The sequence below is a fragment of the Pangasianodon hypophthalmus genome, chromosome 9 (genome assembly GCF_027358585.1).
Source record: "Pangasianodon hypophthalmus isolate fPanHyp1 chromosome 9, fPanHyp1.pri, whole genome shotgun sequence".
Classification (NCBI taxonomy): domain Eukaryota; kingdom Metazoa; phylum Chordata; class Actinopteri; order Siluriformes; family Pangasiidae; genus Pangasianodon; species Pangasianodon hypophthalmus.
In genome coordinates, this window is record NC_069718.1 from 29,907,763 (window position 1) to 29,922,473 (window position 14,711).

Below are 14,711 nucleotides of genomic sequence, written 5' to 3' on the forward strand. Positions count from 1 at the left end.
TTTGTTTTCACCTCTTGACCAAATGTCGCATCACTAATTACCAGTCCTTGTGTAGCAACACTATAAAACCTGTGTGTTTACTTTGGCATACATCACCTTCTTTTACATATCTGTTAAAGCTATTTCTTATTTCAGGTATTACTCTTTGGGATAAGAAATCATTGAGTGAAAATTTGGACAGTCGTCCACAGCCCAAGACAGATGTGAAGTTCAGTAGCTCCGACTCTTTCTCTAGTAAGACCAGTCTCCTGGATGTAAGTGCTTCCCTGAAGGCCAGCTTCTTGGGAGGGCTGGTGGAGGTGGGAGGATCTGCCAAGTTCCTGCGTGACACCAAATCCTCAAACCAACAGTCCAGAGTCACAATGTATTACAGTGAAACCACAAGATTTGAACAACTCACTATGACCCATCTGGGCCAGATCACCCACCCTCAGGTGTTTGACCAGAAAACTGCAACTCATGTGGTCACGGCTGTACTGTACGGAGTTCAGGCCTTCATGGTGTTTGATCGGACATTTTCAGAAGAGGAAGACAAGCAGGAGATTGAGGGAGAACTGAATATCATGGTCAAGAAGATTCCTCTATTTTCTATTGAGGGGAAAGGAGCTATAAAAATGACAGATGGTGATAAGGAAGTGGCTGAGAAGATCACCTGCACATTTTATGGTGACATCCGCCTTGAGCAGAACCCCACCACTTTCACGGAGGCCCTCGAGGTGTACAAGAAGCTCCCCACTATACTGAAGGAGAATCCAGAAAAGGTGGTTCCAATCAAAGTCTGGCTTTATCCTCTTCATCTTTTGAATGATAAAGCAGCTCAGTTGGAGAGAGAAATCAGCGCAAGTGCAGTTTCCATTGAAGTTATAATGGAGGAGCTGGAGGAAGTAGAGAGGACATGCAATGACCTTTCCAGAAAAACGCTGGTCAATATTTTCAGTGACATCACACAGAGGTTGCGCTTATTTCAGAGCTCATTTAACATTTACAAGGCAATGCTCCTGAAAGCAGTCGGCAGGGTCTTGCCTGCTATTCGAGGAGGAGGGATGGAGGAGAAATCAATAGAAGACATCCTGAAGATCCACTACAGATCCCCTTTTAATGCTGATGTGCTAAAGCAGTGGTTAGGTGATGCAAAGTCTGAACTTCACCTCTTGAATTCTAACATAGAGATGTTGAATGGGATCAAAATGGAAAATTCAGACACTCTCAACACCATCCACCTTAATCCTAATATTGAAGTTGTGGTGTGCTTGACCTTCACATCTCTGAATTATGAAGACCCATATCTTTCAACCCTGACAGAGTTTGTTAAATCTGACGAGTTTAAAGGGCTAGATGGGGAAAAAAAGATGGTTTCTGTAGCACCTGTCAGAAAATGGTTCAGAGATCCTGATGTCATAATAAAGATGAGAGAGAACTTATCTCTTTTCAAAAGTTTCTCAGAGGCTAATAAAGATGAAAAGAGAATCCGCTTCATTATTTCTGCCATATCCGATCCCTCCAGTCCAGGGTCCTCCATCTATCTGTATGAGAAAGGGAAGCTGACAGACACACAGTTCCAGCCCGTGTCCAAACCACCCCCACCAATAGTAAAGGACACTCAGAACCGAATAATGTCCCTGAAACTGCAGAAATCTCCAACTGGAGAAACAGTGCAGTACAGAGTGGAATACCAGCAGGTAAAAGCAGATTCTGGCCCTGACAAACAGTGGTTCGTCCAAAACACAGTAGATAAAGACTTTATTCAGACTGGATTGGAGTTTGGACAGAAGTACTTGATCCGCTACAGGATAGTGGGTAAAGTGGGAGTGAGTGAAGCCAGTGACACTATCAGCCACATACCGTCTTCAGGTAAGGGTCATCTGCATATATTGTAGGCATTAAACTTTATTTTTAAAAAATATCATTCACACAGTCAATGTTTGTACTGGCAACCATATTTCCTAATAACAGGTGTGACTTTCCATCCGGTTCATACAGCATATACCATATGAGCATATAACCATGTCAAGTCCTCTTTTCCTGTCCTCAAATAGTGTGAATGTCACCTGTAACCGTAGTGACAGGGGATAAAGTAAATATCATAAATGGAGATTTCCTTAACATTGGAATGATTTATCACCAAAAGGAGTTGAAAAGCAAAAACATGAGACAGTGATGGCCCAGCATGTGACTGGATTAAAAACTTTCAGGATCTATAAAAATTTGGAATCCACTCTTTTAATAACTGAAGTGACTATGAACAACTGTATTCTGCTGTTATATTCACATAGACATTTTTTTTCTTCTTCGCTCTTTATCCCTTTTTCAGAACTACCTCTGATTAGGGTTGGGAGTATGCATTCAACCACTTTTACGATTCCTTCCACCAGCACCATTAGGAAGATCGTAATTTATTACCAGCGGAGCTTTATGGTATGTGAAGATTGTTTTCATTTTATTTTATTGTCTTTGATTTCTGCTTTATCACACACACACACACACATATATATATATATATATATATATATATATATATATATATATATATATATATATATATATATATATATATTTTTTTTTTTTTTTTTTTTTTCTGTGTCATTGCAGTGGTTCAGGTTTAAAGCAATCGAGGTGGTTTCCAACACTGGCTACAGATTTATGGATGGTGACTATCACGGAGCGAAATCCGAAGAATTTCTATTTGACGACGAAGATAAAATTGTTAAGGTAACATTGTGGCCAAGTAAGGATGAGACCAAACTCGGTGGTATAGGATTTGAGGTTGTAAAAGGCAACGGTGCAAGAACATCATTATCAGTCAAGAATGAATATAATCTGGGAAGTCCTGTGAGTGTTGATGTGATGTCTAGAAAGTGTTACGGCATTGCGGTGAGAATCAGACTTGAAATTGAATTTCTGGGCTTCTACTTCATTTAGATGCCTCCAGCTGTACAGACATAACTGTTACTGGCAGTATCAAAATACTTCTGCAGACATCTGAACAATAATCAAATATTTTAAATATATACTAAAGTTAATGCATGTATAAAGATATTATGTTTTTAGTATCAATCAGACTAATATGTTTGACGTTCAGGTAAATGGAACAGTAATATCTCAAATGTAAATGTAATGTAAAGGACAAATAAAAACCATCAAATTTATGAGTCAATCAATAAATAGTGATTGCAATTTATGTCTTTATGTTTATTTACTTTATCTCATATTCCGTATTGGGTAGCACTTTATGATAACTGAATGAAACTAATCCTCTGTAATCTGATGAAAAAAATGTGACGTGATCTACGAAAACCCACCACATGGTGAAATTCTACCTATTATAGGTTTTGATATCATATGAAATCTGAGTTCAAGCCCTTTCCATATCTGTAAATTCAACAGAACAAAAGTTACGGCTATCTGAAGTCGGCTGATCACTATGATTTTCAAGAACGAAATTTTGAAATGAACAAGTTAAAAAACTTAAAGGGATAGTTCACCCAAAAATGAAAATTCTGTCATCATTTACTCACCCTCAGGTTGTTCTAAACCTGTATAAAAGTCTTTGTTCTGCTGAACACAAAGGAAGATATTTGATATTCATTCTGTATATATTTGGGTTGAAACAACCCAGCATTTTTAGAGTGTACCGTTTTTAACATGGCTAAACAATATTGCCTACATTTAAACTTGTTTATCAATCATTACATTAAATATTTAGAAGTAGCCTAATTCACATGTAATCAACTGGTCTCTGTTATCCCGTTTCCACCGTATGGTCGCTGATTCTTCTGCCCGAGATGAGCTCACAAGCGACGGTGGAACTCCCAGCTTCACATCACCGCCATATGATTCATTCATAGAGGAACTATTCTGTGACTGACTCCATAACCTGCCCATAAACAAATAGTGAAGGGCTCTGAGGACATATTTTAACATTCAGCATCCAAAGTATTTATATTCTGTATCTTTTTGAATAAAATCATTTCTATCATGCCAGAAGACTGATTAGCATCTCTGTATGTTGCTTTGCATTAAATAAAATGATTTCCAGCACAGTAACGATTTTGTAGATATAATAGTGGGCCTAGACAAACCTGTATTTTATTCAAAGAAATGCACCAATTCGATGGTGCTGCTGACAACTGTTTTCTCCTGAAGAGGACACGATAAACACAGTAATAGCTGGGTTAAGTCTGAGCCAGGAACCCAGTAAAAACTACCAAAACATAAAAAAACCGCATGTGTATGGAAAAAAAATTATTATTATTTAGAGTGAAGAAGCGAGAGAGAGAAAAACATCCTAAATTAGCCTATGTTGCTTTGTACTTTTTTATTAAGCTACTTCTTTCACAATGCAAATGTAAAAAAATTAGCAAAAATAAGAATAAATTCTGTATTCCTCATTGTCAAATAGCACTGGGAATACAAACACTAAACTCTTTAGGAAAACCTCTAATAAATAAATAAATAGCCTAAAACTGTTCTGAGACGTAATGTCTTGAAAATGTGATGGGGGGGAAATTATAAACTTGAGCAGTTTTATTATAGTGCTGGTTCCTTAAATGTGTTTTAGTTTTATTTATTTATTTACTTATTTCGGTTTCATAGACAAACCATCACATGCAAGTGTTCACATCATAATTTAGCCTATTTTTAGGACTCAGGAGCGAACCATTTAATAGGCTATCTGTCTGTATCGGTTTAATGTTTAAAAAATGAGACAGACAAATAAAACAGAATTGGTTACATTTAAAGAAATAAAACTTCAAATGTATAATGCAGTGCTAATCGATTATGCCATACTATATATATATATATATATATATATATATGTGGTGTCAAAAATCTGATCTATACATTGATGCATCAACAATTATCATTGAATCTTTCAAATTATCAAGGTCACTTAGGCCTTCAAATCCTTATAATAGGATTTATTTGAGGTGTATTAATATCAGGCCAAAGTAATAGATGATTTGTTGTGCTTCTTAAAGGGATAGTTCACCCAAAAATGGAAATTCTGTCATTTTCTCACCCTCAAGTTGTTCGAAACCTGCATTTGGAAGGATCCAAATTGTATGAATTACAATAGCATACTGATGCAGAATGATGTTTCAGGTCTTCATTTGTTAGATTTGTTAGAAGATTTCCCTTTTTTTTAGAAAACTGAAATTAGAGCAGCCAGATTGTCTGGAGTCATATTAAACTTTGTTCTCGGGTTTTGTTTGCTAATTTTTGATTTTCAATGTCCACCAAATAAACATCTTCAGTCCACGACTGACCAATTTATGTCTGTGCTAATTTACTTGGGAACATTTTTCACATTTTGGGAATATTTAATTAAATACTGGGCTAAAAGTACATAAAGTACATTAGAAAATGATCTTGTATATTACAGTAAATATACAACTATGAAATAAAATGCACAATTATATATATATATATATATATATATATATATATATATATATATATATATATATATATATATATATATATATATATATAAACTTTTTCATTTATGCTAATAAAAATTTTAGTAACTTATAAACAGTGCTAAAATGTATTAGTAAAAATTAAATTTATTTAAATTGTATTAAAAAAGAAATATTTTCACTTGATCTCAGAGTTTTGGAATTTCATATGTATGTAATTTAAATTTAAATTACATTTAAATATCAAGCTTCCGCAAACATTCGATATTGTATATAATTTTCGCGCATCAGGGAGCCGCTGTCAATACGCGGGGTTTTGAAATCGCTTTTGAATGAGCGCTCACTTTCACTTTCGATTTCGCGATCTCGCGCACTCTGTGTAAAGGAAGCACATCTTACAAGATCAAGCATTTGTCAATTAGTGATGGGAAGTTCGGATCATTTTACCGACTCGGACCTTTGAGTCTCGTTCAGCAAAATGAACGAATCTTTTTTCGAGTCATTTCGTTCATTTCGTTCATTTTAGCAAAATATAATTAAAATGTTACGTGTTACTTCCCTAACACATCTAAGAAACAGAAAACATTAATTCATTGTTTACCTGGATCTTTAGTCTATGATTAGCTCACCTCACCTCTTACCTGACGAGTCTTCGGGTCTGAGTCGTTCGTTCATTCGTTCGTTCGTTCGATCACGTGACAGTGACAGCGCCATGAACTTACCCAGTGCAGCCTGAGCCGGAAAGAGAATTGATTAGTTCATCTCTCGAGTCGTTCGTTCTTTTGTCACGTGACCACTTCCCGGATCAGTACCTCAGTCAGTAATACTATAACGTAAAACTGTATTTTTTTGTATGTTGGATCATATTTAGGAATTATCATAAAATTATCAAAAGATGTGTAATAAGCATTTTCCTAGAAATAAAAATAGGTCTGTCCATTTCTGTCACTATGTTTTTGTTACTGTTTCTTGAGGATCTGTGGTGTTATTTTATAGATAAATAAAACCCTGTTATAAATAAAATATTGATTAATTTGTCCTTTCACTGTCTGTCTTTCAGTAAACAAACACTAGGCTGTATAATAAAATAATCCAAGCCTACAATTACAAAGTACTTATAGTTTGTTCATTTTTACTCCAATTTTGAGTTTGCTGGTATAATAATTGTTTCTCTTAGGCAGAATTGACATATTGGTATAATATTTCTATTAGAAGATTGGTCAAAAAGGACATAATGACATAAAGTAAAAGCAAATAACATTCTGAATTTGAATGATTAATGTTAGTTTAAAATATTAAGGTTATGATAACATCAGCCTCAACAGTTGTAACCCAAATTGAAATAAAACTGGAGAGTTAAAGTGAATTACTTAGAAATATAATGTGCTTGGGTCACACAAAGGTTTAACCAATGGTTCAGCTGAAGGACAACTGTCACTCAAGACTGTCACCAAGGGAACGGTGACCATTCCACACCCATCCCCCTTTGTTTTGCACTAGGTGAGGGGCAGAGACAGTCTGATTTATTAAATAACTGCACAATTAGGTTATCAAGTATAAAGGTTATTTAGTTACAAGTTATTAAGTTTCATTGGTAAGTACATGTGACTTTTCAGATAAAAAACAACTTGTAAACATTGAAGGTAATTTATTATGGACTAAACATATAGTGAGTGACTCAAAATGAATCCTAAATAAGTAACACTACAGTTCTATAGTCTAATCTGAAGGGTTAACTCAAAAGACATAAATCATACAACAAGGTATTGTATTTTATGAAAATTAGAATCCACTGTAAAAAAAAAAAAAAACAAACAAACAAAAAAACAAGTATCTCTTCTTTATCAAAGTGATTTCGCCATCATATGGACAAAATGTTTAAAGCGTAACCAACTCTTTATTACCTTTACCACGTTCAGTGTTATGGGAAAGAACCATCATGACAGAAATTAAAAGCAACAATTTGAGACCAGAAACGCATCACGTAACTGTAAGAGTAAATAATAATAATAATAATAATAATAATAATAATAATAATAATAATAATAATAATAATTACTATGCACCCGTTTGTAAGGAAGGTTGTAAATTAACTAATTTCTCTATCCAATGCTGTCACGTCACGTGACAAAAGAACGAACGACTCGAAAGACTCGAGAGATGAACTAATCAATTCTCTTTCCGGCTCAGGCTGCATTGGTTAAGCTTATGGGGCTGTCAATTTTTTATTTTTTTTTTTTGATATTTGGGATATGGTCATTGCGCTGCTTTGGGCTGTTTTTAACAGGCATGGGCTAATTTTGTCACGCAGGCCTGGCATCCCTGTCTGTACGGAGCAGAGCAGACGCTTTCAGTTTAGAATATGAACATCAGAATATTTAGAATAGAGCATACGTTTTCCAGCTGAACTAAATGATTTTTATTTCTATAAAAAGCAAAATAACAGTGGGGGAGGTGCCGCTGTGGGCAAGTAATGTAATCGGTGTACGTTCGAGCACCATGTAACACCGACTATAAGCGAGCCTATGTAACTCCATCATTCTTGTTACGCGCCAGATCGCGGGACTGCGGGACTCGCGCTAAATCTTTTTGACCATCTGCAGTAAAGGGAAAACCGCCCGCTCCCAATGCAGCCCTCTACCACTGGCTTAGCTCGCTAGTTTTACGACATTAAGTGAAATAAGCGAAAAGAAAAGTATGTTTAGAAATGAAATATCTACATTTCCATTCCGAAGACTGCTTTCCACGTCGAAGTCATCTAATACAAATCTAGGAAACATGTTCAGGTGAGAGAACCGGTTTTACTGCTAACTCTTGTGAATACTCCGTCACAGTGACGAGCTGCACCTCAGAATGCATGCTGGATGGAACGATTGTGCATTATGATCGAGTTTGTAGCTTAATTCACTATATTTTAAATAGTTTGACCACTGCAATTCATTTGGTGACAGTTCAATAGGAAATCAGTTGAAAGCATCCAGTCATCTCATACCATTGAAGTGACTGTTAAATTTATCAGTATATTTTGTAATAAATATTTGAGAAATTATTGTTGTATCTGATTGTATCCCTGATAGCACATGTACATCACGGAGACATCTATATGACGTCTGCATTTACATTGGAGTGTTTGCTCATCTGCAATACGTCTATGTTTCCTATCAGATGTCAAATAGACGTTTATTAGATGTCTTTAAGATGTTTATGATTTAGAATGTATGTAAAACTGACATCTTACAGATGTCTGTCAGATGTCTGAACACAGCAGATGCTTTCTACATCAAGCGATCTTTAACAGACATCTTGCAGACGTACGTGTGCTATCTGGGATTAGTCTATATAGAGTGATAGTCAATGTAAAAAGTGCAAATGGGAGAAGCAGATGAACACAAAACAGGATAATAATTTAAAGCTAAAGAGGATAGGCCTAAACTTCATCATTCAGCTGAACTGCGCACATATGTTTTAAACACTGCGGCTACCTTATCGGTTTGTACTCCGCCTGCCCAAGTATTAAATGTGCGGCTTTGATAGTGAGCGGTTTTCTAGCATATTATTTTAACTTCTCAGGTAATAGCAGTGGTGTGACCTATTTCAGATGCAGCTGAAATTACAGCAACAATGGTTACATACACATATGTTTAATTGTTTGATCACAATTATTGCTAGGGACAATATAGGTCTCATTTTCCATCTGTCCTGTTCGCACAACAGCTCAGAATACTGAACAGTATTCGAGTCGCTACTTTATGAATGAATAACCAACCAATTCCCCTTTTCTGTTCTCACGAGAGCTGTGAATATCACCTGTAGGCTTAACCATAGTAATGGTAACTAAAGTAAATGTCAGTTAAATATAGTGGCGGTTGTAATGCTGGAGCGTTTCATGAACAGTTGTCACAGCTGTCACGACGCACAAGTCCAGTTGATTCACAAATTCATCCTTAAATCTCAACCAACAAAAGCGTTTACACCTGAGTGAAAAACTGGAGCGTTTGAGTCACGAGCAGACCACAAAACTGAGGGGAGCAACTTCAGTGTTGGAGACAGTGACTGGATCGGATCTACTTTCAGATGACACAACTCTTTGTCTCTGAGTTAACGAAACCGAACCATACATGAAAACACCCAGCACACACACAAACACACACGCATATGACGTGACAGACAGCTAGTTTTTCAGTGCAAATATTAACCGAAACCCTATTTATAACAACTCAAATAAAGAACTGACAACCGTATTCTGCTGCAGTGTGAGCGTGGCCTGCTGCAGGGGTTTTCAGTCTTTTAGATGATGGACCAGCTACCATCATGCCTTACTTGCCAAACTAAACTGACTGTGAAGCATATTTTATTGGATTGTACTGTTTTTAATGTAAATAGACAACGGTTTTATTCAGAGGTGTGTTTAACTGATTTATTTAGAAATGTATCACCTGAATGTATTTTAGAATTTTTGTCTAGTGTAGATCTGAAATGTCTTTTATAACATTTTGTTAATTGTATACCTTGTGTAATTTATTCAGAGATAGCCATGAAAATAGCCTTGATGCTGGCACGGCGTTAAAAAGTGAATAAATAAATAAAATAAATAAAATAAATAAAATAGATGATGGACCAACCTCGTGCGAGGGACCCTCACCCTAAAAGGCCATTTTATATTTTCATGTATAAAGTCCTAATTTATACTGTGAAAAATGTATATTATAAATATGTGCAAAATATTATTTGAAAAACATTTCATTTCTATTACATCACATTATTTAATTTTTTCCTACTCACTATAGTATTGTACTGTAAGATGTATTTATGTATTTTTTTAATACATTTTTATGTTTTATTAATTTTTTTTATTATAGGCCTACTACTTAAATGTATTTATTCAGTTTAATCTTACTTTAATTTCACACTATTTTAATATTTATTTGTATCATTTATTTTTACCCTGTTTTTTCTAAACTACTCTGTGGATCCCCTAGCACTCCCTTGTGGCCCCTTTGGGGTCCCCGGACACCAGTTTGAAAACTACCTATTGTACGCCACTGTGCTTTACGCACCCTACATGAGTAGTTTCCTTGGTAGAAGCCAAACATAGTGAGGGAAATGGTCAAGTTCAAGTTAATCCAGTCAATAAAATCACAAGTAGTTTGAAATGTTTGTAAATGAAATTAAAACTAAACTCTGGGTTTTATAATAATATTCCGAGAGACTCATATCTCTTGACCATCCATACGTTTATTTTAACTAATTTATATAATTAAAATCTATAAATAAGATATATAAAATTATGTATTTGTGCTACATTCGCAATGTAATAATGTCAAATTCAGACGTGCCGAAATACAGCTGACATCATATCTGTTTGTGTTATATGGGGATCTCAGTTGTCGGGGCTGTGAGGGACTGAAGTACAGTGTGTTCAATGGATTGTACTGTTCCAATTGTTCAGCAAACAAAAGGTCTTTCTGAAAAAAAAAAACTGTCTGTACAAACAAAACTCCATAAAACAGTTTTTAAAGTTGTGATTTGTGAAAATTACATGATGTAGAACCTTTATACAGTGTGTGCCATTGTAAGTCAATTCCTCAGTCTCCTTTAGTTAAATTCAGTATGAACACAGCCTTTATCTTTTTCTGGTGATGGGCTGCTGCCGCCCTCTTGTGTTCATTTGACAGTAGACCAAGACAGTCATTCAGCTTTAATTGGCCAGGAGAAACCAAGACATTGCACTATTACAGCTCTTCTGACACTAATACAGACACTGTAAATGTGAAAGAGGATTCGCTGAATAAATATGTTTGGTTGTCATAAAATGACAAATGGGACAGCATTGTGGACAGTCATGTGCTGTGGACCATTTGGGACAAGACCTATCAACCTTTTTAGAAAACTTATAATCACTAGATTTGAGCCCTTATAATTTCAAATCAAACTAATTGGCCACGTTGTATTAACTTATTTAATTTCTGTTTTACTGCAGTTTTTAGAATTGAACTAAACTCAGTGTTTGTGAGAAACCCTTTTTGTGCGCTTGTTATTGCAGCACAGTGAGGCTAAAGTTGTGAAGTTTGAGGTTTGTGTTGAGGCTGAATTGAGCTGTTAATGGTTAATAATCACTTTCTTCACATCCCTCACGTCTGATCTTATTGAGTTTGTCTACATGATCACAGCATTAAATAGCTCATTATGGGTCAGTCGTCAGCAGGTTGATACAAAACGGATATGACGTTGGGGGTGTATAATGGCATGTTTAGTAAAGCTGTAGGTGTGGAAAACACTCAGACTAATGAAGAGAGGCATCTCTCTACAGTATCAGGAGACTTGAGCAAAACCCATTCATTTTACACTAACTTCCAGACATGCTGCAGGAGAGGACGATTACAGATAAGCATTCAATATGTTTGGAATGGACTAAAGGGGCAACGATAATGTTAACTTCATTATTAACTTTAACTTTATTAGCAATGTATGCAGGATTTGAAAAACATACAGTGGGGCTAAAACTCTATTGTGCATTTTTTAAAAATAATTTAATCATTGAAAGAAGAAACTGAAACTAGAATTTGTACAAAACCTGATTAGCATGGTCTCCAACATGATTTGAAAATATTTTTCAAAGAGCATCTCTTACTTCGGGAAGAAAATTTAACCTTTTTCCCCCTATAGTTTGATTTTTTTCCCCCTTACAAATTATAGTCAGCATAACAATATTTCTGTTTTGCAGAAACAATTTTTTCCATATTTAAATGTTCATATTTAATTCAATTACTATTCAGTGAATCATTTCAAACATTATTTGTGTGAGGTGTTTAAACCTGTTCCAGTGACGAGGTTCCATAAGGGCCAGGGTGGCACTGGCCCACTCAGATTGACGGATGGTCCACCCAATCAAATGAGGAAAATATTTTTTGTGGGAAAGGAGAAAAAAAATCACACATACAGTACAATAATAATCGCTCAAACACACGCTCAAATATGCATATCAAGTCTCAGAAATAAATAATTACTTTAGTGTGAAAACGTTTTTTTTTTAATAAATAGCCTAACAACAGCCAATCGATAAACTGTTATTACTGCTTCAGCCAATCACGGAATGTTGGGGGATGGGAAGGTGAGTTTACTTATGCTAGAGAAATAGAAACTAATATCTACACGCACGAGGCGAGCATGTCGAAACAGATATCTTTGATTAAATATAAAAAAAACAAGAATGGAGTCTGAAACTGCACTCGATGATGCTGAAAATACAGACACGTCGTCAACTGATGACATGCAGCCAGCAACGTCATGTGTCCCGTCCACCAGCACCTCCTCTCACCCGGGGTCCATCCTCCAGAGAAGCAACACACCGGCTGATGTATCCGCACTTAATGAACCACCTGCTCAGCCCCTTTTCCGCGAGTTTCCACACACAACAAAAAACAGCAAGTCCAGAACTTTTGCTGCCGAGTGCTACACAAAGATCCCGTTTCTAGAGTATAGCATAAAAAACGATGCTGTGTTGGTGTCATATATTGCATTATCATTTTACAAAATAGATCACTTCAGATTCTACAAATTCTAATTTTCATGCCGTAATTGTATGTCTGTCAACCCTAAACAGCTGCTGATACACTAAGTTACATTACTTAACAGAAGAACTGCTTATTCTAGTTATTAAAATGAATTACTGAACACTGATGTCTTGTTACAGTGTTCATGCATCAGCACTATATCTCGACTTGTCTTCACGTACCGGTGACGAGGAGCTTCAGCGGAACAACAGTGAACTGCGGTCCGATGAGATGATGTCAGGCCATATGTCAGTAAAAACGAATCTTCCTGTCTGTCAGCCGTTATACTGTGCTCGTAGTGTGTGCTTTTCAATTGCATGCAAAAATACGGCGGCGCGCGCTGTATATCATTTCATATTAAAGCGCAAAAGAAACTACGAGCGTCACGTCCAGCAGCGCAGCTCTTAAAGTAACAGCAGCCGAAATAACTTAACCAGCTGCTGTGATGTCTGTTAATCAAAGAACAAAACAACAACAACAACAACAACAACAACAAATCAACAACTTCTGTAGCTTTAAGGATTCATCTATATTTAATTTAGAATTTAGTGCTTGATAACTTTATTAAATTTCTGTATAATGCTAACAATTATTTTCGTAATTGAGGAATCAGTCGATTATTGTGATGATTAATCGAGTAATCGGAAAATTTAAAAATCCCAAGCTTTTTGTACGCGATATTTTCCACCCAAGTTACACGTAGAACGTTGAAATGAGCGTTAAGCAAGCTGATCAGAGGCTTCTGCAGTGTATGGTCTTTATAAGCTGTAGCCCTCCACTGTAGGCTGTTATGTGGACTGCACGTAGAACATGGTATGGGTGTGTTGGCATGGCTGTCAGAGAGTGGTCTGTATGTGTGTATTAATGTGTGCGCACGCGTGTGTGCATGTAATTTTGGATAGAGAGAAATTCTGCACAGCTCCACTGTACAGCTTCACAAGAACATTACATTCATGCTGGTGATTTCTTGCTATGGAGAGTGTTTGCTGAGAGGATACAAAGACCAGAGATTTCCAGTGGGGCAGTATTATTTCAGCAGTATTAATTCACCTGCCAGAATTATACTGCCAGATACAGGAGACATTTCTGTCTGTGAAGTGTGTTTGACAAGAAGATTGTGACTTAAGCTTCAAAGGGAGAAGTCTCTTATGGTCGCCAAAGCTGCCTTGATTTGATGAACAGATATTTACAAATATTAAATATTGCTAAATATCATTACAATACAAAAGAATATTTTATATTTTAATGTATTTCTAATGTAACACGTTGTGATCAAAGCTGAATGCTCAGCATCATTACTCATCTTCTGTGTCACATGATCCTTCAGAAATCATTCTAATATGCTGATTTGCTGCTCAAGAAACATTTCTGATTATCAATGTTGAAAACAGCTGTGCTGCTCAGTATTTTTGTGGAAACCATGATACATTTGACTTCCATGATTTTTTGAATAGAAATTGAAAATTCTATTTTAAAAGAATTTTAATGTAACAATCTAACAGTCTTACTGTCTTTTATGATTAATTCAATGTATCAAATATAGTTTAATGTATATAAACATACTTTTCACAAGAAATACAACATTTCTTGTCAGCAATTAAATGTGTTAATTTGAATTAATAAATACAAGTATTAAAGCTGACATTTCTTCACTGTGCTCAGTTATTTTACTTAAATTGCATATAGGCTCACACAGGGATCATATTATTTGCAGCCAAATAATAAAATACATTGAAGA

At 35.7% G+C, this 14,711-nt stretch overlaps 1 protein-coding gene across 1 annotated transcript in view; it reads left to right on the top strand.

The window, feature by feature from the left end:
* Positions 1-3,178, top strand: part of LOC117598089 (cytolytic toxin-alpha-like) — a 40,351-nt gene extending 37,173 nt beyond the window's left edge. Inside the window, exons 5-7 of the mRNA XM_053236958.1 lie at positions 136-1,851; positions 2,312-2,415; positions 2,590-3,178. Of these exons, the coding sequence (XP_053092933.1) occupies positions 136-1,851; positions 2,312-2,415; positions 2,590-2,919 (2,150 nt within the window). The 3' untranslated portion in view covers positions 2,920-3,178. The remainder of the gene's footprint in view (positions 1-135; positions 1,852-2,311; positions 2,416-2,589) is intronic.
* Positions 3,179-14,711: the final 11,533 nt, after the last annotated feature.